The 25,816-nt window shown below is 33.1% G+C and overlaps 1 protein-coding gene across 1 annotated transcript; it reads left to right on the plus strand.

The window, feature by feature from the left end:
* The first annotated feature begins 5,673 nt into the window (after positions 1-5,673).
* On the plus strand, positions 5,674-22,731 carry LOC111518182 (L-xylulose reductase). Its single transcript, XM_074176010.1, has 5 exons — positions 5,674-5,829; positions 5,880-5,960; positions 8,818-8,989; positions 13,008-13,325; positions 22,556-22,731. Exons 1-5 carry the CDS (start codon positions 5,778-5,780, stop codon positions 22,665-22,667), a joined length of 735 nt encoding a protein of 244 aa, XP_074032111.1. The 5' UTR covers positions 5,674-5,777; the 3' UTR covers positions 22,668-22,731.
* The last annotated feature ends 3,085 nt before the right edge of the window (positions 22,732-25,816 follow it).

Here is a 25,816-nt window from a genome sequence, read left to right on the forward strand (position 1 = left end):
CCGAACATTTCTGAACTCAAAGTTTTGCTGTACATTTTCCAATTACATAATATTGGAAATCTGTTTACACTTCGACATAGCAACTTTTATATTACAATTAAATACTGTTCTAGCACTTTTATACTATATAGAAATTCGTCCGACTTGAGCCACCATCAACTTTGAATTTACAATACGGTCCTGTACTTTTGTAGCATGTCGTACAACTTAAAGAAGATCAAGAAAAACTTTTTTGTGCAACCCTAATTTCGGTTCCCGCGTTGTTTCATCAGAAGTCAATAAGAAATAAAAAATAAGGGTTATTATTTGAGAGAAATGAATTGTTACTGACCTCAAAATGTAAGTGAATTCATCTTCTCTTGTTCAAACAGATATGAGATTTCCAAAAGAAGTATTTTTCAGAAACTGATAATAAAATTTCGACAAGTTCTTGTTCTCGCTGCTGTTTTTTATTTTGGTGATTTTTTTGAACGGCATTCAATTTCTGCGGGTTGTAAGAAAATCAGCTGTGGTACATGAAGAGAGTAAGTATTGCTTCCATTCGAACTATTATCAGGGCCGTAATAAAAACATTGATGATTGTTTTGATGTTCATGAAATTACGGAACCTCTTAGGATTATAGGAAAATAGCACACTTTGTCACAATAGTACTATTCTTTTTTACCGATTACGAGATCCCCGTGTGAACACTCGAAATTACATAGCAGTGTATATAAAACTGCTCGAAATAATTCATTTATATGAAAGCCCAAATTGTGGACTCTTGAATTTCTGAAATCGTTTTTTAATTAACAATTATAACTTTGTATAAACCCTCAAACTGAAATTGGGAAAATATGTAAACAATTTTGTTAAATCACCAGTTTTTGAACTGTAAATGAAAGAGCACCGATACATCGGGAATATTAGGGGTTCCACATTGGAATGAGAGAATGAGAAACTTGTATAAACCTTCATTTTGGCATTCTAAAACTTGCACACTGATTGCAAATTTCTCGTGTAACGTGAAAATTTGACTTAATCAGCCATTCAAAACATTTGTCATGAAATGTATCATTTGTTTGTGGAAATCATAAAATAATAATATAGTAAACATAAGCTATTTAATTTTTTTGATAATTCTGTATTTCATTGCATAGTTGGTGTAGTCTGAAGAAAAACGAAGTATTATTGGAGGAATTAATTTTCCATAATGACCAATAATCCACTCGGTTTTCATCAGTTCGGACTTCCATTGTCACGAAAACCAGGCCACCAAACGCGGACTGCGATTCCAAAAATTGGATTTACCGGATACCTTGTGAGTACGAAAAATCATATATCGGTGAGACTAAGAGGCCATTGAAAGTTCGCATTGCCGTGCACAAAAAACACACACAGCGAGGAGATACCAGCAAATCCGGAATAGCAGAGCATGTTTGGACTCAACATAACATCAAGTGAGCTCAAGCTGAAATAATAAACAAGGAGGAACACTGGTTCAGAAGAAAATTCAAAGAAGCCACATATATGTTGTCCAACAACGCATTTAGCCAAGCTACATAACCAACTTCCGCCCAACGGTCAGCTCCCGCTAAAAACCAATGAAGCGGTGGGAGGGGATAGGTGAAAGCAGTCGAATGACCTATAAATAGTCAGATCTCGAAGAAATAAGTCCAGTTATCACCCAAAGACGATTGTGGATACAATCGATACAAAATCGAAACGTGGTTTAGAATCTTTTAATTTTATATTTTTAATTTTCATTTCAATTGTTTTGGTCTTTTGGTTGTTGCTTTTATGTTATTTCATTATAATTTCAGTTTTTTGCCTGATAAAATTGTTTTTTCAGCTGATCCCTATATTTTTTTACAGATTCTTTCAGGGATTTCAAATCAATTCATATCATATACAATGGAAGTCCGAACTTATGAAATGCGACACGAAACATTGTCAACAACCTTCAAACAATTCACTTGGTAGTTCAGAAAGAAGAAATGCTCAATGAATACTCCACACAAAGTAGAAGTAACCCATTTGAGTTGGCAAATTTCGTCAGCGTTTACGTCACGGCGCAATGGATGAGTTCGTGTTAATTGTTCTGGTCAAGAGCATGTCAAGCTGAGATGATTTTGAGTGATGGTTGAGAAACGAAAGTAAAGTATGTCACGTCATTTACTATATTTGTGTTGCGGATTATTTCAGTGGAAACCTTTCCCTCAGTGGAGGTGAGTTATTTTAACAATTTAATTTTTTGAACCAATACTTCAACTGGGATCATTTTCTGTAGATCTGCCGGTTTTCATTAAGCTACGGACAAGTACAGACCTTGGTATTTTCCAAGAAACTTGGATTGTCCAACCGTCGTGAACGTTTTGTCTGGTTTGGAATATTTTTGAATCTCCAAATACCGACCAGTTTTGGGAAAAGAAAAGTTGAGTTGCTTCAGTTCAAAATATACTTCTGGAATCCAGGATATTATAATATCGCCAAACAGCGGAACTGTCTCGTTTTCCAACCCATCAGACTACATTCAGACTTTACTCGAACCCTCAGACAGCCTGCTGCTGATAACATCCATAGAAAAGGACTCATGTGGTGAGGAATTTCCATCATATCAGTTGGTGGGAAAGATGATACATTCTTTCGAAACTGCAACTGTATGAACAATTATTTGAGTTTGGTGAAGAAGTAGGAAACATTGTCGTTCTCGTTCATGGTTGAAACCTCGTTCTTGAAATTCTTCGTCATGAACAACACTTGTAAAATGCTATTCATGTAGCAAGTGTTTTCTAAATTATCAAATCCGATTTTTTCTCAAGATTTTCAGGTCTGCTGTCTACTGATTCGTAAGGAAAAACATGTTTCACAGAATCTGTATCAGAACCATTTTTCTCAAGCTGCAATCGATCCTTCCAAGTGATTAAGGGTTTCGTAGAGGGATCGATTCTGCTTTTGCTTCATTAAGCTCTTTCACTGAAAGGTAACCAGAACCATAACGAATGCAGCTCATATTTGGGGATCAAGAATGACCTAAGTCCATTGACCACACTGAAAAAGAAGAAGGTGGATCATTCACTTCTGAATTAACCTTGATAAAAGACTGATGAATATACACCTATCTCTGGTTGTCTCGAAGATATTTTAGTTCCATGCTGAAATGAGGGCAATGCATGATCCCATCAAAATTATGTGACGGAGAAATAGTTCCATGGACCGAAGCAGCTTTACCACGTTGCATAGCAATACTAATTATTTCTATCAAAGAAGAAGTGGAAGGGTAATCTTTCACTGCTCGGCCTATTCTCCTTCCGAGTTCTGGAACGAATAACAGAGACTCCGGGCCATAAACACCAAAAGTTACAACCGCTACTGGATGGAACAGATGGAACATGTCAATGCAAGTGAAGCCCCATATCACAAATTTACCGTGATTTCATGGTATGAGAGACACACCATCTGGTCGTTTACCATCATCTTATGTTACCGGTTAATATATTTTTTTATATAGAAAGCTATAAATGGCTATCATATTTTTGAGATCTTAGTCTGCAACAATAAATAAATTTCTGACTACGGCATATTTTCATTTCTTGATTTTAGTACAATCAAAATCAAGTGGTACCCCATCCATAAAAAAACACAACCACTGCTCTCCCAATAATATTGACTGCCGTTAGCAACTTGTTACCTTTTTTTGAAATTCTCTCTTAGCGTCGAATATCGATCACCATGAATATTATAATCAGAAAAAGGTAATACTCGTTTGCTATGAGTTTTATCGAGGTTTGCTATTGTGTTTCATTTATTTATTTTGTATTGATCATACATATTGTAGATAATCAAATTTTCTACAGCTTTTGCTCGAACATTTTCTAGACCGTGAACCATTTTCGAGATATAGGGCAGAGCGAGCGCGGTATTTAACTACTCATAGTTTAATCATTAGGTTCAAAAACATGAAAAATAGAGATAAAGGTCCTGAAAATATTATGAGCGATAGCTCATTCGATTCGAAATCACCTCTAGAAAAACGTTTTTGAAGAATTTTGGTGCATGTAAAAAAATTTTATCAACTCCACGGAGTTTGAAATTTATAGGCCAATTATTTATACCTTTTATCCCATTATTTATGCCAACGGAGATTGAGAAAATATTTGTTAGTTAACAATTGTATAACTTTTCAAGTGTTAAGAAGATACTAGATTTTTCAAATTTCCAAAATGACATTTTATATTATAAAAAAATTATTTCTTTTGATAAACTCTCTTTAGCGGCAGCGCGCGCATGCCGTAACAGCCGCGCGGAACCCTATTTTCAACGTCAAATTAAAATTATAAATAATGGAGATACAGTTTCCGGAGTCGGGACCTTTTTATGGGAAATTTGCTTCTCTTTAACGAGATTTTTTCAAAATTGCTTGAATATTAAATTTTTTTGATTTATTAACGAAAAACTAAATACCATTTTTTTAAATCTTATTCTATTAATAACAATTGCAATTTTTCACCTACACCAAAATCCTTCAAAAATATTTTTCTAAAGGTGCTTCCGAATCGAATGAGCTATCGCTCATAATTTAATGACCTTTATCTCTATTTTTCATGTTTTTGAAGTTGTTGATTAGACTATCAGGGTATCATTCGAGGTCAACCTGTAATCGCGATTAGAAACATGCCGTATTGAGTTTGTAAATTATTGGTAATTATGATATATTGAATAATTTGCATTTTTATTAACTATTATGTTATAATTACCATTTTTTTCAAAATCTCGTGTAATTATGAAGTTATTGAGGGAAATTATGTTTCAATTCTAGTATTATTCATACTAATTCCGAAAAATACCATTTCATACATTTATGAACGTTGAAATTTAAAAAATTGAATATTAGAACTACAAGTTCTAATTTCAATTTTTTTCTTCTTCATCATCGTTTTTCAGTCGCTGTAAAATTTCAAATTTCTCTGTGTTCTCGTTTTCAATGACTTTGTCTTCAGTTCTTCCAGGATTTTGGGATCAAAATTATCGTCTTCAATGATATTACTCTAAGGTGAAGCATTAAGACAAGTTTGCTCATTACACTGGCCGCAACTCTGCTTTCCTGCATCCACAACCATTTATGCAGTTGCAGAATATTGTGTTGAGCAATTTCTCCGGAGCTGGTGGATTAATTGTCATAACAGTTTCTAGGAATTAATCATGCATTATCCAACCCCAATTCTGAGGTTCTAAATCATGCCCAAACCAAGTCTGAACTTACACGGTTGAAATGTTGGTGAGCTGTTGCACTCGTTGGTGAAAGATTTAATAACTTCATAGGATTATTCAGTTTAGTTGAATTGATGAACTGTGGATAGCGAAGACGATCGATGCATTCCTCAGATTTTGGAGCGTTATAGACTGTCAACAAGGGTCGCACTCCATTCTCAAATAATGATCGAACCGAACAAATTTCTCCTTCTAATTATTCAATATAATATTTTTAACGAAAGTTGTAGAGAATTCGATCCTTTACAATATTTATGAAAAATACAAATAGCATAACATCCAAAGGAAACGGAATATTCATGATAAATGACCTCTCACCTTGGAATATCTGTAGTTTCGGACACCCTACGATAAGTAGTTTCTAAACATGTTCGATTTGAATAATATTCCTGGACTATTATTTCGAATGACCTAAGATAACATAAATGTTGACGAAATTTGACTAGATAGGTCAAACTGATATCGTGCAAATGAATAACATTCTGTCATAATTATTCATTATTGTTGTGGTTGTGGTGCATTAAGAATGGAAATCAATTTCATTGGAAAGCGGGCATTGGTGACAGGTGTCACTAAAGGTAAATGAACATATTATTCTTAATGATTTTTCTGACTCCATTTTCTTTAGGTATCGGCAGAGATATAGCTCTTCAACTCTCGAAATGTGGTGCTAAAGTTGTTGGAGTTGGGAGAAATGGAGAATTATTAGGTGAGTTTATTAAGTTTCACTTGAATTGACTAGATTCGTAATAATACATAATGTTTCGTACAAACTTGCATTCTGAAACGAATTTTTCTACTCGATTATTCTTCAAAAGAAATTTTTTGCTGAAGGTCATTGTTTTTTCTGTTTTTCTGATCTGAAAAACGAATTAACCTAAAGAATCTGCTGGAGTGTTGTAAGATATAAATTAAAAAGTTCACTCTGAAAAGTTATTATGACCTGAACCACTGAAATTTTCAATCAGTCATTCTTGCAATCAAAAAAGTAAATTCAAATATCTACTGAAATGGTTTGTGATGCACTGCTTGGAATCTTTGATGTAGTAATGAATATTACTGGAGTTTTTTTCCCAACACCTACACGAGCCTCAGAGTATGATTGGAGAGAAGCTTCATACATGGGAACAATACTCCAAAGAAGGTCTGATCTGAGCTTTCAAAGCATTAAAAGTTGCTGAGGTGTGTACAGTTTTCTGGTTCGGAACAGTGTTTCAGGCTTTAGTGAAACAGCCTTTGCAATTCCAACGGCATGACATATTGGGGTACATTTTAACTCCCAACAAATTGATCGAAGCAGAAAGTAGAATTGTCTGACCTGAAATTATTATATCCGGTTCGGACACATTTATCTTCTTGGAGAAAACCGATGGATGAGTCTTTGTGTCATTGAATTGAACCTGGTTACTTTCACCCCAATTCGAAATTACTTCTAGATCCTCATTAAGATATTCAACCTCCTGCTGACGGTGAAGATATGTTTCCTCGGCCAATGTCCTGGAATCCAAATGTAATGATAAGATGAGTGTGCTGTCGTGTGCTGGTGAACATCATCACGATATAAAAACAAACTCTTTTTTTCTTCATCCTTTAGACGAAACTGAACTTCTTGATATCATCAAGTCCATATCGTCTAAGAACTTTAGTGGCATTGATGAATTACCAGGTAGAGTATTGTTGAATGTTGCTGAACTAATCATTGAACCACTTACATACTCACTCAATCTCTTTTTCCTTGAGGGTTCATTTCCCTCGTGTCTTAAACATGCTATTGTAGTTTCTGTTCACAAGAAAAATGATAAGCACTTAATCTCCAACCACAGAGGTATTGCATTGCTGTCTTCATTTTTAAAAATTTTCGAGAAATCCTATCTCAACAGACTTGTATCTTTCTGTAAAAAGTATTACCTACTCGCAAAGAGCCAATATGGATTCCAATCCGGTTTATCCACTCAAGATGCTACTCTTTCTCTGGTCAATCATGTTTTATCCAAATTTGAAAATGGCGAAAAATCGATGAGTATTCTATTTGATTTGTCACGTACATTTGATACCATCAAGCATCAACTTCTCCTCGATAAACTTTATGAAACTGGAATTCGCGGCCAAAGTCTAAAACGGATTAAGACTTTTCTGACTGGCAGATCACAATCTGGTAATGTTAGGCTCAAATCTGGAATATATCATTCTGAAAATCGTAACATATTAACAGGTGTTCCCCATGGTAGTGTCCTGGGTCCTACTCTCTTTCTCTCATTCGTCAACGACATTTCTAATATTATTCAACAACATTGTACTGTACAGTTTACTGATGATATTTCCTTCTTATTGAGTTCTTCTTCTTGTGAAAGGTTATCTGACCAGGCTGATACTGCAGTTGCTAATATGCTTAATTACTGCGCCAGAAACGGCCTCGTTCTAAATAGCAATAAATCTAATACCATTGTTTTCTCGCTTAGAGAAATGGACTGCAGTATGTTGGTTAGAGCTAATACTGAATCTATTGTGCAGAAAAAATCAGTCAAATTCTTAGGGTTGAACATTGACTCCCAATTATCCTGGAATGATCATATTGACTCTATTTCTATAAAATTATCCAAGCATTGTTTCGTTATTTGGAATCTCAGAAATTCTTTCCCCATAAATATTTTGTTAAGCTACTTCTATGCCTATGTTCACTCAAGTCTAAATTATTGCTTAGTCTGCTACGGTAACAGCAGCAAATTGAATGATCTGTTGATTACCCAAAAAAAGATACTAAGAACCATGTGTTTTAAAAAATATGGTGATTCTTGTAAGCAGCTATTTACTGAGTTACAAATTTTAACTGTGATATTCATGTTTATTTCAAATTGTGTCACTTACATTGAGAATCATTACCATGAGTTTCTGCAAAGGGATACTATCCGCATAGCTGCTGGTTATACTCTCAGGCAAAATTATAATCTGATAGTTCCTTTACACAAATAACATCTGTATCAAACGGACCTCATGTTATGTCTTGATGAATACTTTCAAACTGATCTGGCTGCTTGACATCACGATTGTTTGCTTGTTAACTATTTCACTGTTTATACTATGTTTTTTAAATTGTTTTATATAATTATCTCCCACATCTACTATTGATTTAATTTTTTTTATGTATGTTCCATATTTTATCACCTGATATTTTTCAACTCCAATATTTACTGTGAATGTGACGATTTCCATGCTTGTAAAAAAGTCTCACGGAAAATAAAGTATTGTATTGTATTGTCAGAAAAACAATATATTGGATACTATTATTATCAATCAAAAAATTTAAAAAAATGTTTGGATTAGTTTTTCATGTATACGCTTCAGAATCATATTTGTTATACAAGAAAATATGGAAATTTTCCCAACATTTCAGAGATTGAGTATTGCTGACGTTATATTCGATGAATTGAAAGTGGAAAGTTTCCCATATAATTGTTCAACAATGAAGAAAAATAATGCCAAAAAGTTTATTTCCCAAAAAATTCCTCTTGATATTTTCATCACCTTGTTAATCTTTTGGTGAATTGAATGTATTTTTTTCATTTTAGCCTCTTTGAAAGCCGAAGATTGCAAGATTGAAACATTAGAATTGGATATAACGGACTGGAACCAAACAGAACATATTTTAAAAAACATTGGCCCCATCGATTTGTTGGTCAACAACGCAGGGATGGGGTGGCTTAAATCAATGATGGATATAGAGGAGAAGGATATAGATAGGTGAGTATGTTATAATGTTATACATCGGAAGTTGCGCGGAAATAAACGCTTACACATTTATCATTTCTCCATGTCATTATTCCTTATTGAATTTTTGCCACTCTGCTCCTGGAACAATATCCTTATTTTCATTTTTCATCAACTAGTATATACTGAAACTCGCGGAATATCAGTTTTGAATAACAATTACCCTTGAATACTCCGTAATGAATATTTGTCAAAGTGAAGAAATTCTGCACTATGCACTCAAGTTCTTGGCACTAATTCTTGAATACTTTTGAAATATAAAGAACTGGTACTGGATACAACAGCAATACTGTGTGGGCCTTATTGTGGCTCAAGTTTTCTCTCCATATTTGAGAACACTCAGAAAAAATCAGAACTATCCACAATTTGGAATGTTCGAGAAGAAATCCTAGAAACGTTATGTTTTTACAAAGTGCATTGAAGATATCCATGATAGATTGTGGATTCGAGGTTAAGTGAAGTTCGTAACAAAATTGAATTGAAAATTCACAAGAAGATCAACTACACGTTGCTCATTTAAATAAATGAACGTTCTATGGCAGAAAACCTTCAAAAATATATCTCATTCCGGTAAGAATAAACAGTATTGTTCCAAGCAGATATAAGTATTCGTGTATTATATATGAAGAGATCTTGCTTCTGTTTTTTTTAGATGAAATTCTGCAAGGAAAATTTATCCTAGAAAGGATATGTCAGAGAAAGGATAATTATTGTTTAATGATCAATTTACTTTTCATTCAAATAATTTATAAAAATGACTTTTCAATTGGATCCACCAGCTCTACATTGTGTTTTTTTTAATCACTGATTCAGTTTTACATTATCATGTAGTAAACTTCAAACGTGCATCACCGACTGGCTATGGAGTATTTTTGATTCGGCTGAATTAGGTTGATATTGGAGACTTTCTACACGCAGTCTGAAGTAAAGTAAAGTAAAGAAAGAATCAGCCTAATGAGAACAAATTTTATTTTTTTTGTCACAAATGATGAATTTTTAAGTTGAATCACACCATTCCCATGATAAATCATCAATAACCATCATTTTTTGGTCAAATTAGGCCAAAATTTAGGAGTGAAGCTACAAAAATTTGCACTCAACTCAAAAACAGTAGAATTATTCAAAACACTATCATAAATGAAATTCAAAGAATCCTAATCAATCCAATACCTGGCAAAAAATGTACTGGAAGTCAAAGGTTACAAAAACAGGTTTTTCGTGATTTTCAGCAAAACGGCCAGTTTTATTGTAAAATTAGTTCAGACAAAAATTGTAAAGCAGATAATTACTTATTGCGAATCTTAAGTTACAAGCTGTTTGCACTTGTTTCTCCTTTAGAATATTTTTAACGAAACAAAACTCATCTAAGCACGTAGTTCTTTTAAAAACTCCATACATAGAGAGGATAACTTCTTATGGAGAGGAATTAATTTTTTTTTTGAAAACTTGAACTGTTTTTCAAACATTTCGAAAACTGTTGTTTTACTCCTGAAAAATGCAGATGTCGTATCACCTCCACTCTACAAGAGAAATGATGCCAATAATCACAATTTATGATAAACTAGACATTTATGGTTTGACCTCCTAAATAAATAATAACTGTTGAGCAATAACACCCCTTTCTAATGATCTCAGATCTCTCTTGAACTAGCATAAAATTGAATAATTTCAAAATCATGATATTTTTGAATGGGTTTGAAATAGGTAAACTGGTAGGGGTTAACTGGAGAGGAGTGATAGCTGGTTACTGAAAGAAATCTCCTCTATTGCTTTCAAACAGTTAAAACTTCACTACAAATGGCAACTCTCAGAAGCTGAGTTTTGACACAAAGGTTAATGAGTTCTTATATTTGGTCGAAAAATTACGTTCGATGTCTTATTCGACTGGGCATGACATCTAGAGAAATGTATCAAAACCGGTTTTCAGGACATGGAAAATTGCAAAAGTTCCAAACAATATTTCCAAAGTTATAATAATCATTTGATTAATAAATCGACTGGTTCATATACATGATTTTTAGAGGTACAATAAATAATCAAAAACGATTTTTTTTCTGAAGTTACAAATAAGTCATTGTTTTGAAATATATCACGGTTGTGAATTTGTTTGTTGATAAGCAATAAAATTATTGATTAAAAAATCTGCTATGATTTCAATTTTCATTTTTAAAACATATTGTGAAGCCAACATCATAATTGAAAGAAATCAATATACTCACGTAGTATGTTTGTTTATAAACAATTCATGAACAATTTAATAACGAATGGCGCTGATGTGATGATAAATGAAGGAAAAATCAACATTACGTCAATTATTTATATTTTGTTACTGTAAAAAAATTATGATAAAAAAAATTAAAAGTTTAAAACATGATCTTATTAGGTACACCGATAATGAAGCTGCACAAAGCGAACCATTTTTTAGAAAAGTATTTGAACACTTTTTTTGGTATTCAATGAAGACGAAATTCAAGGAAAGTATTGTTAATTGATAATTACCTAGCTTTTTCAATAATTCACTTTGATATTTTTCCCAACGAGAATGAATTCTTCATAGTATTCAGAATACACCCTGATTTTCATTAATTTTCAATTCGATATTTTATAGTTAAAAAATTAGTTTCTGTGATGTACTCACTTTAGATGGGGCTTACGCATTCGCAAATTCACCCGCGGAGGAGTTAAATATCGACGTTAAATCGAAATTATAAATAATGCAGATAGTATTTCGGGAGGTGGTTTTTTTTCATGTTTTTTTTTTTATTCGTCGATTCTTTATAGTTTATGAAATATTTGGATAATTCTAAATACCTTTTTCATGTCTCAAATTATTTATATCATTCGCAATTTATTATGTGCCTGAAACCAGTTGAAGCATATTTTTCTGGAGATCATTCCTGATCGAATGAGCCATCGCATATATTTTTCCGACCATTATCCCTATTTTCCACCATTTTCAACTTGGTATATAGACTAGAGGTGCTTCGCAATATTCGGCATGGAAAAATGACAATTTTTCAATTCTCTAGCTGAATCTATATTGGAATATCATATCAACATTTCAATAGATCAATAGGACTAGTGTCCTGGGCTAGCTTCGAACAACACAGAATACTTTCATAAAATTATCATTCTTGAAACACATGATGGATTCAACATGAAAATTGAAGAAGAAATTAGTCAGTCAAATTATTATCTATAGTTTTTATATTGTCAATTGAATCCTCCGAATGTTCACGATAAAACATAAATATTCATTCACAAAAATATATCTGAATGAGTCATAAAGACCAAATCATTTTGTGGAGAACCTTTTTATTTTTAACAAATTTCCCTTCTTTATTCGAATTGAGTTTGGTAAAAATCATATCTTTTTTTCTCACCAACTCACTCTTCAATATGTTTTTCAAAATATTAGCATGTTATTATTTGTCAACATTTTGTACATTGTACACTTGTTATATTCAGTTTAATTGATTATTTTTATTTTCACGTGTCTTTTGTCACAATATAGTTGTGTTGTATTTTCCTCGATTGAGAATTGATATATTGTATCATATAATTGCACACAAATCTTAATGAATCTGAGTTCTAGCTCTTTGATGCTTTTTGGGTTTCTAATCTTCCACAATCTTCATTTCACTTGAGAGCTGCCTTTCTGTGGATCTATATTGCTTTTTCAATTGATGAACTATTTATTTCGTAGAAAATCCTATTGAATATAAGATAAAAAATAACTTCTACTGAATTTATCAATTGTTCAACATTTTCAAGTTACTTGAGAATTCTCAAGTTGATTGAGAATGGTCTAACAATTCGAAACTTCTCGTAACAATTAATAAACTTAGTAGAAACTAGACGTTAGTTATTTATCCTATACTTGATCTTTATTCACAAATTTTTCAGATTGTGGGAGGCTACGAACCCAGAAAACATGAAACATTGACTTATCAACAATAATAATGTATTTCACAGAATATCTAAATTCTAGCGTTTTCGGAGTCAACATCAAAGCACTCATACACATCACAGAGTTGGTTGTTCAAAATCTTCTTGAACGAAACGCACCTGGAGCAATTGTAAACGTGTCTTCTCAAGCTTCAATAGCAGGACTTCTGAATCATACCGTTTACTGTGCGAGCAAAGGAGCAGTAGATTCTTTCACGCGAGCAACGGCTTTGGAATACGGACCAAAAAATATTCGAGTGAATGCCGTCAACCCAACAGTCATCATGACCGAAATGGGAAAATTGGGATGGTCTGATCCGAAAGTGGCTCAACCGATGTTAGAGAAGATTCCTCTTAGAAGGTAATAACAGTACGATATATTAATCAAGTTGGATTTAAAGTCCACCTTTTATGAATATAATAGTTTATTCTTATGGTTATTTGGAGCAGTGCAGTGCGTTAGCTTCGTAGTTTGCGAAAAAGTTCAATTAAAAACAAATAAGGATGATGTCAACCGTCGAAGAGAGATACACATGTGCTGAAAAAATTAATATTTCTAATGGATCTTCGAAACAGTCACCTTCCTCAATGACCAGATGATCTGAACTCTCAGTATGGGAAAATGAATATTTCAAATGGAATTTCGAAATATCCATCCCTTCTAACTATGTACACAGTACGTTCTGGTAAATGCCTGCCGGAAAACAAATATTTTCCCAGCTTATAACATGCTGTCTGAAGAGTGCATCCAGGAGAGAAATATACGTATAAGAAAATAAATATTTCGAAATGAAATCTTGAAATATTCATCCTTCTCAACTATCCACCCAATAGATCCTGGCAAATGCATACCGGAAAACAACTGAATTATCGGCTAGTGCCACGCTGGATATTCAAATATATCCGAAAGACATCTAATTTGTATTATGTGTGCCTGAGATTAACATCTTCGTACGACCTCTCTTGCTATAACGTCCTTCATATAAGCAGAACCAGCACAGCAAATACACGGCGCCTTCAATCCTTCTGATCATCACGTAACAATCCGTTATACAGTATACTCAACTGAGTTTGAAAATTATGTTTGTTGCAAAAGAATAAAAGAAAAATCATTCACTTGAAATTTGACCATATACATGGTCATGTATTATACATACACGTCATATACTTCAATATTAATGTAAGTCACAAAAAGGATTTGAAGCTTCATAACTTCTATTTAATTATCTGCGAGCGCTTTCGACAGCTGGTCATGCTATCATCATCTAGGCTCTACTCAAACTGATGATAGCACGACCAGATGTCGAAAGTTATGAGGAAGTTATAAAGCTTCAAATCCTTTTTGCGACTTACATTATTATTAAAATAATGAAAATATATATATATATATATATATATATATATATATATATATATATATATATATATATATATTTATATATATATACACTCAAATGAATGATTTTAAGGGAATATTATCCACAAATCCAGTGGCGTAGTCAGATTTTTATTACAAAACGCTTGCACCACAAATCTCTCACATTACCATATTTTCAGGAGTTATAACTGTAGAACGCATTGAGCTGTTGACTTCGGATTTTCACTGTACAAATTCACTGGTGTTCTACTTGGTGATGACAGTGTTGTCAGATCTCAAATATGTCTATAATCTGAATAAAAATTACAAACAAATACTTTGTTTCCAAAATTGAAGTTGTTGTAACTTCGTTGTTAACAAATATTTTTTAATGAAAATTTGACAGTTTTGATTTATAACGACTACGAATCCAGTGGTGTAGTCAAATTTGAAAACAAAAATTGCCTAATAAACTTTTGCCGTTTTTGACAAACAAAAAAAACCATAGAGTGCCTTGGAAATGAAACTAAAATTGTGAAAGTTAGTGTCAAGATACAGTTTTTCATGCTTAATATTTCAATAAAAAAAAAATTGAGATTGATTGAAAAATGCACATTTAACAGGGGTGGTTTCATTTTAAATGGGTCACACTGTATATATATATATATATAAATATATATATATATATATATATATATATATATATATATATATATATATATATATATATATATATATATATTGATTGATTGATGCAACTAATTTTCCTTTATTTTGAGTATTTCAATATTAAATTCTACAAAAAGGATTTGAAGCTTTATATCTACTATTAATTATCTGCGAGCGCTTTCGACAGTTGGTAGTACTGTCATCTTCTGCCACTCCTCAAATTGCAGTTTGAGGACGTTCAGTGTTTGTCAAATTCAACTTTTTTTGAAAAAATTTTGAAAATTTTGAAAAAGTGCATTTCTAGATCGAATTTAACAAAAAGTTACTTGAAAAAGTTGTGTCTAAGGCAATTTTATATCCATATGCCAAATTTTATGCAACTAGGATAAAGTTAACGTTTTGCTTATTATTATTTTAAATTTTATTATTATTTTAAAAAACAAGTTCAGTTAATTGTCATCAATTCATGTATACATAACAAACTCATCATGGAGTTTAACTTTTCTGATACATTTTCACTTATACGGATATTTTTAGAGAACTATTATTATTATTATATAAATTTTAAACAACAATAATATTGTATATTATATATATATATATATATATATATATATATATATATATATATATATATATATATATATATATATATATATATATATATATATATATATATATATATATATATATATGGTGTGTTGCACGTGCCCCGCGCAGCGTCAGTGAAGAAAGTAATACACCAGGGTACCCTATGGTATCGACTAAATTAAATGTGGCCAGTACGGCAGGCTTTACTTGCCGAATCCTGGGTACCTACTGGTACCCAAATTTATTTCAACAAATTAATATGCGTTATACATGTATCATTAGTAATATTCAAAAATCAATCTATTACTACTTTTATCAGCGGAACCAAGCATCGACTATTGGAGAGACGGTTAAACGGCAAATGGTGCGCAAGTACAAGTGCTAAACTCTTTTATGAGGATTCGTGATTCTCAGTTCAAAACAGATAATAACTAGCAATATACGGTGGTATCAACATAAGGGGTGTTTGGCACACAGCCCTCGACAAATTCTAACAATATAATGGTACACCCGGTATGAAACATATAATAATTAAAATGGTCAATTAATTGTCGAAATACCATACAAACTGGGACCACTACTTTTTTATCTCACCGTTTTCTTTCTGTTATCCACTTACTTTTTGTCTAACAATTTATTTCTGTTCCTGGGCGGGCTGATGATTGATCGAATTATAATTTGTTTTTATTTACGGATTCCTAGCGAGCATCCAAGATAGTGACTCAAGTTGGAACTCGCAGTCGAACTGAGCTGAAACTGAACTAAACTGCCTTGGTAATCCATCTTGATTTTATTCAGGTTGAAGCCTGGCCTCCTTCCCCTTTTAACTGAAAACTGCCCTGGTATATACTCTCGAGATCATTTGAAATAGTGTTCTCCGCGGTGTCCGGTGATGGGCGAGTTTTGCCCTCCATCGGTGGTACGGTGTATTAACAAATAACGTATGATTTTCAAATCGCATTGGCGTCCTGGCATAGTATAGTTTCCTATCGCGATAGAGTGGCACTTCGACCCAGTTTGGGAGCGGTGACAGTAGAGAAAGGTATTCATTCAGTCGGGGTCAAATGAACAACGGAGCAATAATATAAACACAAAATAAAAAAGCTGTTTCTACCTGACGTATTACTGGGGAAATTAGTAAATTCGTTACACATGATATGAAAGAAGCACTTGAATGCTCATCCAATAAAGCTATTCGAATGGATTAGCCATAACGTGAGAAGAGCATTGATATTTTTTCAATTTTGTAACCCTTATGATAACCAATGATGGTATAGGTCTCTGCTCTAGAGCTTCACTTTGTTAAACCATCGCAAAATACATTTTTTCAAGTTCTAATTTCAAATCATTAATTTTCAAAATGAGATGAAACTGTGGTTGGAGAGTATAAAATATGCTTACCTTTATGATAATGGCGACGACGATGTCAGATGTAAACTGAACATACAACCACGCCTTCATTTGAGGTCATCTGTTCTCAAACAAAGCTCGCTTCTGTAGCGTCAATGTCAATCGAAGGTCGAGGTCATTCGAATGACAAGGTAGCTTGAATGTCAAGAGCGTATACTCGCACCCATTCAAGGTCACACGTCCTCAAACTCATATTAAAGTGTCATATTAAAGTGGTGAGAAAAGGTGTCAGAGTTGGCATAAACCCCTACTCTTGTTTTTCGACAATTATTTTTTTAGTAACAGACATTACTATTTTCAGGAGAGGTACATTCGTTACTTTACGAATCCATACACTTTACTCGTATTTTCTTTAACAAGAATTGTCAGTTCAAGTATTGAGTTTGATGTTGAAGAAAAATAAAAAAAAGTAAATTCTCAAGCCTCACTTTTCAAGTGAAAATAATTGAAACACCACTATGAAGTTATTCATTTCTTCATCTGTAATTGGCCTCAAGTAGGGAGTTATCAATTTGATCAACTGTGATTGGTTCAAAGGTGCCCAATATGAGTTATTTTGGCTTCTAAAATAACAGGAAATATAAATAATTGATGTTAATTTTTCCAACTGTGATGGAAAACATTTTTTTATCAAATGATTTCATCTTGTTATGGTTAATGACAAAATGTCAAAATATTCATTTCCCGTCATCAGCAAGTATGAATTCCGAAGAATAAACTATTATTGTGTCAGTAGATATTATAGTTCTAACAAATCATTAGAAACCACTTTTGTTTTGAAAATGGAAAAGTGAAACTTATCAAATCACAGGATGATGAGGTGTAAAAATACTCCAGTTTCATCAAATGATTATTTCTTTTGAGAAACATATGAGATTATTTTACCCTTACATATTTTCGAATTGTTGTGGCCATTTGTAGGTACCTAGACTATATAGTCGTTCAACTATGATGAGAAAATTTTGATCGGCCGTATTTTCATGAATTTCTACCAAAATTTCACTAACTGTGTGTTTTTTTCTGTAATATCTAATGCAAAGTCGAAGCAGTCAAAGTCAGCTGAAGATATTGTGGTGGTCGGTTGAGAGTAGGACTCTAAATATTCGCAATAATTCATTAATATACCTACAGATGGAATATTACTTTCTAAAATAGACATTTTCATCAATAACTTCGATGTAATGTAAACAATTCTGTTGGAACTATTGAATCGGCTACTCTCAAATCTAGAAATGTAATTGAGTATTTCTGACTGTAATATTGATTGATTGATTTACCATTTAGTTCATCTAATGGGAAATTGATGAGTTAGCGAGGACCCAAACCGTAATCCTGAATAGTTATACCAACAACATAATAAATCAAATAGTGACATTAAAGTATCAGAGAGAGAGAGAGAGAGAGAGAAAAGTTACCAATAAGTATTAAAAAAAAAATTACACATGTATTTTCGAATTGATTTTTAATTTCAGTTTGCCATATTTCATAAGTATATTTGGTATTTCATTGTATGCTTGTATTCCAGAATATTGCATAGATTGTTCACCTATATTCATCTGTATTTTGAGAATCTGGTCAGAATGAGCATGTTGGTTGCTATTGATAACATAACCTATCAAAAAAAATGTGTGTCTTGCTGCCGAAAAAAAATTTACTGATTTTGGTTAATTCATCTGTGCTGATTCCAAGAATATAAACCTTTTTTTATGTATCGGCTCTAGTTTTCGAGATATAACATACTCATCAAATACTTAAATATTCTTGAACATGAATGTTTATGAAAAAACTCAACAAATTCTAAGACAAATGCATACTAATGACTTCTAATTGAAGTGTACTTATTGGAAATGCCCATAACATGAAATTAGTGCTAATTGCTTCTTACCTATTGTCCGATAGGTAAATAGTATTTTATCGGAAATGGTCTTAATAAATTCCTATAAAGTCGACTGCATTCCATTGTGAAATTTAGTCTGAACTTGAGTTTCGTTGCAAGAGTTTGTTTGTGACAACAGAAATCCATGGCTTCTACAAGCAGGCATTGTTGTGTGAATAACCCGAACGTTTTTTTGCTACATATGTGGCGAGTACATTGTAAAAGAAAGTAGAAAACCAGTTTGTGATTTTATGAAAAAGGCATATCAAGCCTATTTTGGTGTCCATTTAGGAGATCAAGATAAATCCTGGGCTCCACATGTAGTGTGAAAAACTTGTCTTAAAAACTTACGACAGTGGACGAAAGGACAACGAAAATGTTGGAAGTTTGGTGTTCCAATGGTATGAAGGGAACCAAAAAATCATTTTGACGATTGCTATTTCTGTCTTGTGAATATAAAGGGCTTTAATCGTAATAATCGACATACCTGGACATACCCTAACCAGGATACAGCAATAAGACCAATTGTACATCAGCTTGAGCAGATACCCATTTCAATACCAGAGGGTAATATCGAAACGTTATCTGACGAACTACAGACTAATAAAGTTGAGGAAGACGACAGTGATTTGAAAGGGGATTCAACACGTCCTGAGCGCTTTACTCAGGAAGAGCTAAGCGATCTTTTTAGAGATTTGAACCTTCCAAAGGATTCTTTCGAGTTGCTTGCCTCCAGACTGAAGGAAAAAAAACTTCTTCACCCAGACACCAAAATTACATACTACCGTTATAGAGAAAAATATCTTTTGCTTTTTTTTTCTCAGCAAGATGATATGGTTTTTTGTAACAATATTAAAAGACTGTTAGAAAAAATGGGTGTATCGGAGTATACACCAGATCACTGGCGTCTTTTTATCGACAGTTCCAAACGAAGTTCATTGTCTGTCCTTCTACATAGTGGCAACAAATATTGTAATATACCAATTGGGCATTCTACAAAACTGAAAGAAGAATATAGAACAATATCGCTGGTGCTGAAAAACATCAAGTGGGCGATCTGTGTTGATTTTAAGATGGTGAACATGCTCCTGGGACAACAAGGTGGCTATATCTGTGTATATTTCTGTGTCTTTGGGATAGCAGGGCTAAAGACCAACACTGGAGTAGAATAAAATGGCGTTCTAGACATGCTTTAGTTCAAGGAGAAGCTAACGTAGTTGACGAAGCATTGGTCGACCAAGAGAAAATAATATTATCTCCGTTACATAATAAACTAGGGCTGAAGAAACAATTTGTAAAGGCCCCAGACCAGAATTCTCCTTGTTTTGAATACTTGTCCAGCAAATTCCTGCACTTAGTAAAGAAAAATTGAAAGCCGAAATATTGATGGGCCTCAGATATGACAACTTATAAAAGATTCGCATTTTACAGAATTGATGACTGAAATTGAGTGTAATGCATGGTGCTCTTTTGTGAAAGTTGTGAAAAATTTTCATGGAAACAATTAATCGGAAAATGACCGAGATTTAGTGAAAGAAATGCTCAACAATTTCAACAGACACGGTTGTCATATGAGTATTGAAATTCATTACCTCCACAGCCACGTAGACCGTTTCCCAGAAAATCTTGGCCTTAGTGAGGAACAAGGGGAACGCTTCCACCAAGATATCAACACGATGGAAGAGAGGAGGGGAGATGGGACACTCACATGATGGCGGATTACTGCTGGAGTCTTCAAAGGGACCGTCCTTCTAAAGCCTTTGCAAGAAAATCATATAAAAGGAATTTTTCAGGTGACGCCGAATAGCACAGTTATGCTGCGATGCTGGTTAGGTTACATGAAAATTTAAGTTTTTTTGGCAGATATGTGTGATGATTTTTGTAAAATTCCGGCAGCAAAGCGTGTGTTTACCACAGTGAATGAATAAAAGATTTGAATATCGTAGTATGCTTTTTACTGAATGGGTAAATGTGAAAATTTTCGATATATATTGAAAATATATCTAACAATTCCAGTTCATATAAAAAGTTTTATTGGTTCATGATATTATTTATGTGATGGAATTGGTAGATACTTGATAAAAATCCATAACGTACTCAAGTGATATTTCATTGTTAGATTTCACCAAACCCAAAAAATTGTTTGAATTGTATGGGGTGTATTTTTAGGAGTGATTAATTTTTAGTGAAGGAAGGTTTTGGCTTTATACTTCTTCATCCTCATAGAAAAAAATGTTAAAATCTTCCATAGAAAACAGAAAGCGAATGCTTCCAGCATAAACTCTTCACAGAGATTTTGAGATTGTACAAAAAAGTAACTTCCTGACACAAAACTGAAAGAAACAGCCCTTTCAGAACATTACTTTCTTATTCACTCTGTACTCCACACATTCGCCATGAAATTATGTAATTGATTCAGATATCATTCACAGAATTGCTACATAATGTAGTAAATGAAAGAGGTGAAATTTCATTTACATCCTCAATAGCAGACATCTGATGTTTCGGAATAGACACATACCTCATTGCCTCTTGAGCACCAATCTGGATAACATTACAAGATGAAGCACTCAATTTATTCATAAAATCACCACTTCATGTCACCAATGAGTTGAATCTACTCATGTCATCGATGACATTACTTAAAGACATTAACTCGCTTATTCGATTCAATCCCACCCAAAGGAATCATGTTTGAATCGGAACGAATATATTTTTAGGAGGGATTGATTTTTGGTAAATAGAGGTTTTGGCTTTCTTCTTCTACATCTTCATACAAAAATTTATGGGTAAATCTTTCAATGGAAGAAAGAAAGCAATTAATTTCATAATAAACTCTACAAAGATGTGTATATCATGCAAAGAAGTTACTTTCTGATACAAACTGAAGGAAAAAGCCCTCTCGAAACACTTTTTCTATTCAGTCTGTATTCCAACTATTCGTTATGGAATTGGATAAGATATTCACAGGATTGCTATACAATATATTATATAGAAGAAGTGAAATTTCACTTGCTCTAAACACTGGCGTCCTCTGTGGCGGACATCCGATGTTTTCTGTATAATTAATTGTTCAAATAAGAGTAGCTGTTTCCAGACGGCTTCTTCTTCCAGTGTGTGCCTACACATATTTTTGATGAGTTTATTTTGAAATTAATTGCTTTCTTTTGTTCTTTGAAAGATTTCCACATTTTTTTGTATTCAGATGGAGGAGTATGAGACCAAAACAAGTTTGACTATTTTATTTCGTATCAATTCCAATATTATTTTTTAATAGGATATTGAAATTTAGTGTATGTCAGTGACATATCACAGGTTTCCAGATATTTGCCACATATCAAAACCAACTGTTATGCCAAATAATTATGAATCCGAGTATATACAATTCCCCTGATACTAATTTGATATAGTGTACTCAATAGAATTTTGTGGCTAACCGTATCAAATGATCTTCGGATGTGTAGTGATAGAAGACGCGTTTTTCAGTTGATCAAGCTAAAATTCTCCATCTACTGATGATCATTGTGTACCACAAGATCTACTAAATCCGTATTGTGCACCATGAATAGATATTATCTATGTTAATTAGATTTTCCTAGATATTATCCACTCAACTTTTCTAGGATTTTATTTTCCATTATGAAATGTTGAATACTGGTAAGGAGTTTTATAGAATATGTCATTTCAGGTTTGGACAAGTCAGAGAGGTTACAGATGCTGTTCTGTATTTGCTGAGTGATAAGGCATCAATGATAACAGGCGTTTGTTTACCCGTAGATGGAGGATTCACTGCATGCTGAAGACAAAATAGCAGCTGCCATTATATTCAACTGGTTGTATTGAAATAATTATAAAAAATTTAAAAAATATTATTTTTATTCTCAACCATTCTTCCATGAGTCATCATCAAACAGGCCGGAACCTTCGTATTTATGAAATGAAAATTATTTATGTTAACCGACATATTCTGCCTTATTGTAATATATAAGGATCTTGGTTTGTCTGCCGCTAAATTGGCTCATTTCTCACTTGTTGAGTCACATTTGAGGTATGGAATTCCTTTCTGGGGAGTATGTTGCAAAACTCAAATGCAGACCGTGTTTATCATTCAGAAAAGGGCTATAAGATTCATGTGTTTCAAACATTCAAACTGAGTAGAGGAAAGAATCTTCTGAATAATTCAGTGTTCATATAGAAGTATTTGTTTCGAAAGATTTTTTTCTTTCGTATAATTCAATGTTTATATGAAAGTAGCTATTTCAGGAGGACTTTCTTTCAGTTTGTGTCTGAAAGTTACTTCTTTGCATGATCTACACATCCATGTATAGAGTTACTTCCTTCCTTTCTTTGGAAGACTCCCTCATCCTTCTTTTTGTATCTAGATGGAGTAGTAGAAAGCCAAAAACTGTCTTTCCCAAAAATTAATCACTCCTAAAAAATATAACCCCTTCAATTCAAATGAGATTCCTCTTGGCTGGGATTAAATCAAATAGGTGAATGAATGTCATTACGATGTCATCGATGACATAAGCAGATCAAGCTTATTCCGTGACATTAAGAAATCGTAATTCATGAATGAAGTTATTTTCTATAATGTTATCCAATTTGGTACTGAAGAGCCTTAGGGCAAGTGTCTTAAGGCGAAACATCGGTGTATACCAGTGAGGATGGCAGTATTCTTTGCGAGCGCAATTTGTTACCATTCATTTAAAGTAGAACTGATGTGAATGATATCTGATATATTCCACAACGAATGTTTGAAATACAAACTGGGTAGGGAAAAGAATCTTCTGTATAATTTAGTGTTCATATAGAAGTATTTGTTTCGAAAGAATTTTTTCTTTCGTATAATTCAATGTTTATATGAAAGTAGCTGTTTCAGGAGGACTTTCTTTCAGTTTGTGTCTGAAAGTTACTTCTTTGCATGATCTACACATCCATGTATAGAGTTACTTCCTTCCTTTCTTTGGAAGACTCCCTCATCCTTCTTTTTGTATCTAGATGGAGTAGTAGAAATCCAAAAACTGTCTTTCCCAAAAATTAATCACTCCTAAAAAATATAACCCCTTCAATTCAAATGAGATTCCTCTTGGCTGGGATTAAATCAAATAGTTGAATGAATGTCATTACGATGTCATCGATGACATAAGCAGATCAAGCTTATTCCGTGACATTAAGAAATCGTAATTCATGAATGAAGTTATTTTCTATAATGTTATCCAATTTGGCGCTGAAGAGCCTAAGGGCAAGTGTCTTAAGGCGAAACATCGGTGTATACCAGTGAGGATGGCAGTATTCTTTGCGAGTGCAATTTGTTACCATTCATTCAAAGTAGAACTGATGTGAATGATATCTGACATATTCCACAACGAATGTTTGAAATACAAACTGGGTAGAGAAAAGAATCTTCTGTATAATTCAGTGTTCATATAGAAATATTTGTTTCGAAAGAATTTTTTCTTTCGTATAATTCAATGTTTATATGAAAGTAGCTGTTTCAGGAGGACTTTCTTTCAGTTTGTGTCTGAAAGTTACTTCTTTGCATGATCTACACATCCATGTATAGAGTTACTTCCTTCCTTTCTTTGGAAGACTCCCTCATCCTTTTTTTTTGTATCAAGATGGAGTAGTAGAAAGCCAAAAACTTTCTTTCCCAAAACTTATGAAATATTCTAGTAAGCCAATTCAACTCAGAGCGCTTTTCAGAAACATGATCATACTGTCGGAGACTGTATAGAAAACTGAAGTAAAAATTTTGTACCTTTCGAATTTTATATACGAAGGCATTATCAAGACAAGGCCCATATATAAAGTCACAATATGTAAAATGCGAAAGAACGAGAGATTCACAGAGAATGTTTTGCAAATTCGTTTTCAATGTGATTCTATCACTATCTAATGTTATGAGCGTGCAACGATCAATCAATCAAAATATGCTGCAATATCAAAGATTAACATCTTGTTGGCGTAGCGTCTATATATAAATGTAAATGTAATTGAAATAATAACATTTGAAAAATGTATAAAAATAGTCACTGCCACATAAAATTGAATTAAATAAAAACAGTCACTTATTTGAAATTCAAAATATAACAAACAATAGAAGGTGTATAGTGTATAGAAAGTGTATATAAGTGTATAAAAGTAGCCTACTTATCATTCTATTCTATCCACATAATATTTTTCCTAACTATAATAGGTTCTATCGGAAAGAACTCCTTTCACTGCTTTTTTGAAGCAGGCCTTGGACGATATATATTTTGCAAGGTGATTGTACATTTTGCAGTCGTTATATAGAGGGTGGGGCACCGAAAACGAAACAGATCGAATATCTTCAAAACACATGTGTTCTGAAAAAAATGCAAAAACACGTCGATTTTTAATTTATGGGGGACATCTTTCTATCATAACTTCAACTGTCATACCTCTTCCCCCACCCCTCGGTGACTATCACCCAAACAATTTGAATGTGGAAAGTAGTAAGTGTGATACATCGTTAAAAAGATAATTTCATAAGGAATTTATCCATGTTAATTTTAGCAACCTAACTTTCGATTTTGGCGCCTTCTTGCAAGAAAAAAACTGTTTCGTATTCCTAATTATGATACTTCATTCGCAAGCTAATTTGACATAAATTCGGTGACAATGCATTATGGATTTTCTCTAGGAGAAAAAACAAGATGGCGGCTTCACAATGGCGGACAAGATTTGCAATTATGGTCCGATTTAATTCAAAATTGTTAAGTGGTGGTTTTCAGGGTTGGAAAATATGAATTGTTTTTCAATGCAAAAAAATCAAGATGGTGGCTCCAAAATGGCGGAAAAAATTTGTAATTATGGTTCGATTTAACCCGACACCAAAAACGAATTCTTCAAAACACATGTGTTGTGAACATGATGCAAAAATACGTCAATTTTAAATCCAAAGGTGACAAATCTTATCGCTAAT

Source organism: Leptinotarsa decemlineata, unplaced genomic scaffold, assembly GCF_025532065.1.
Source record: "Leptinotarsa decemlineata unplaced genomic scaffold, Ldec_3_MD MMD2_tig00001393_RagTag_RagTag, whole genome shotgun sequence".
NCBI lineage: Eukaryota > Metazoa > Arthropoda > Insecta > Coleoptera > Chrysomelidae > Leptinotarsa > Leptinotarsa decemlineata.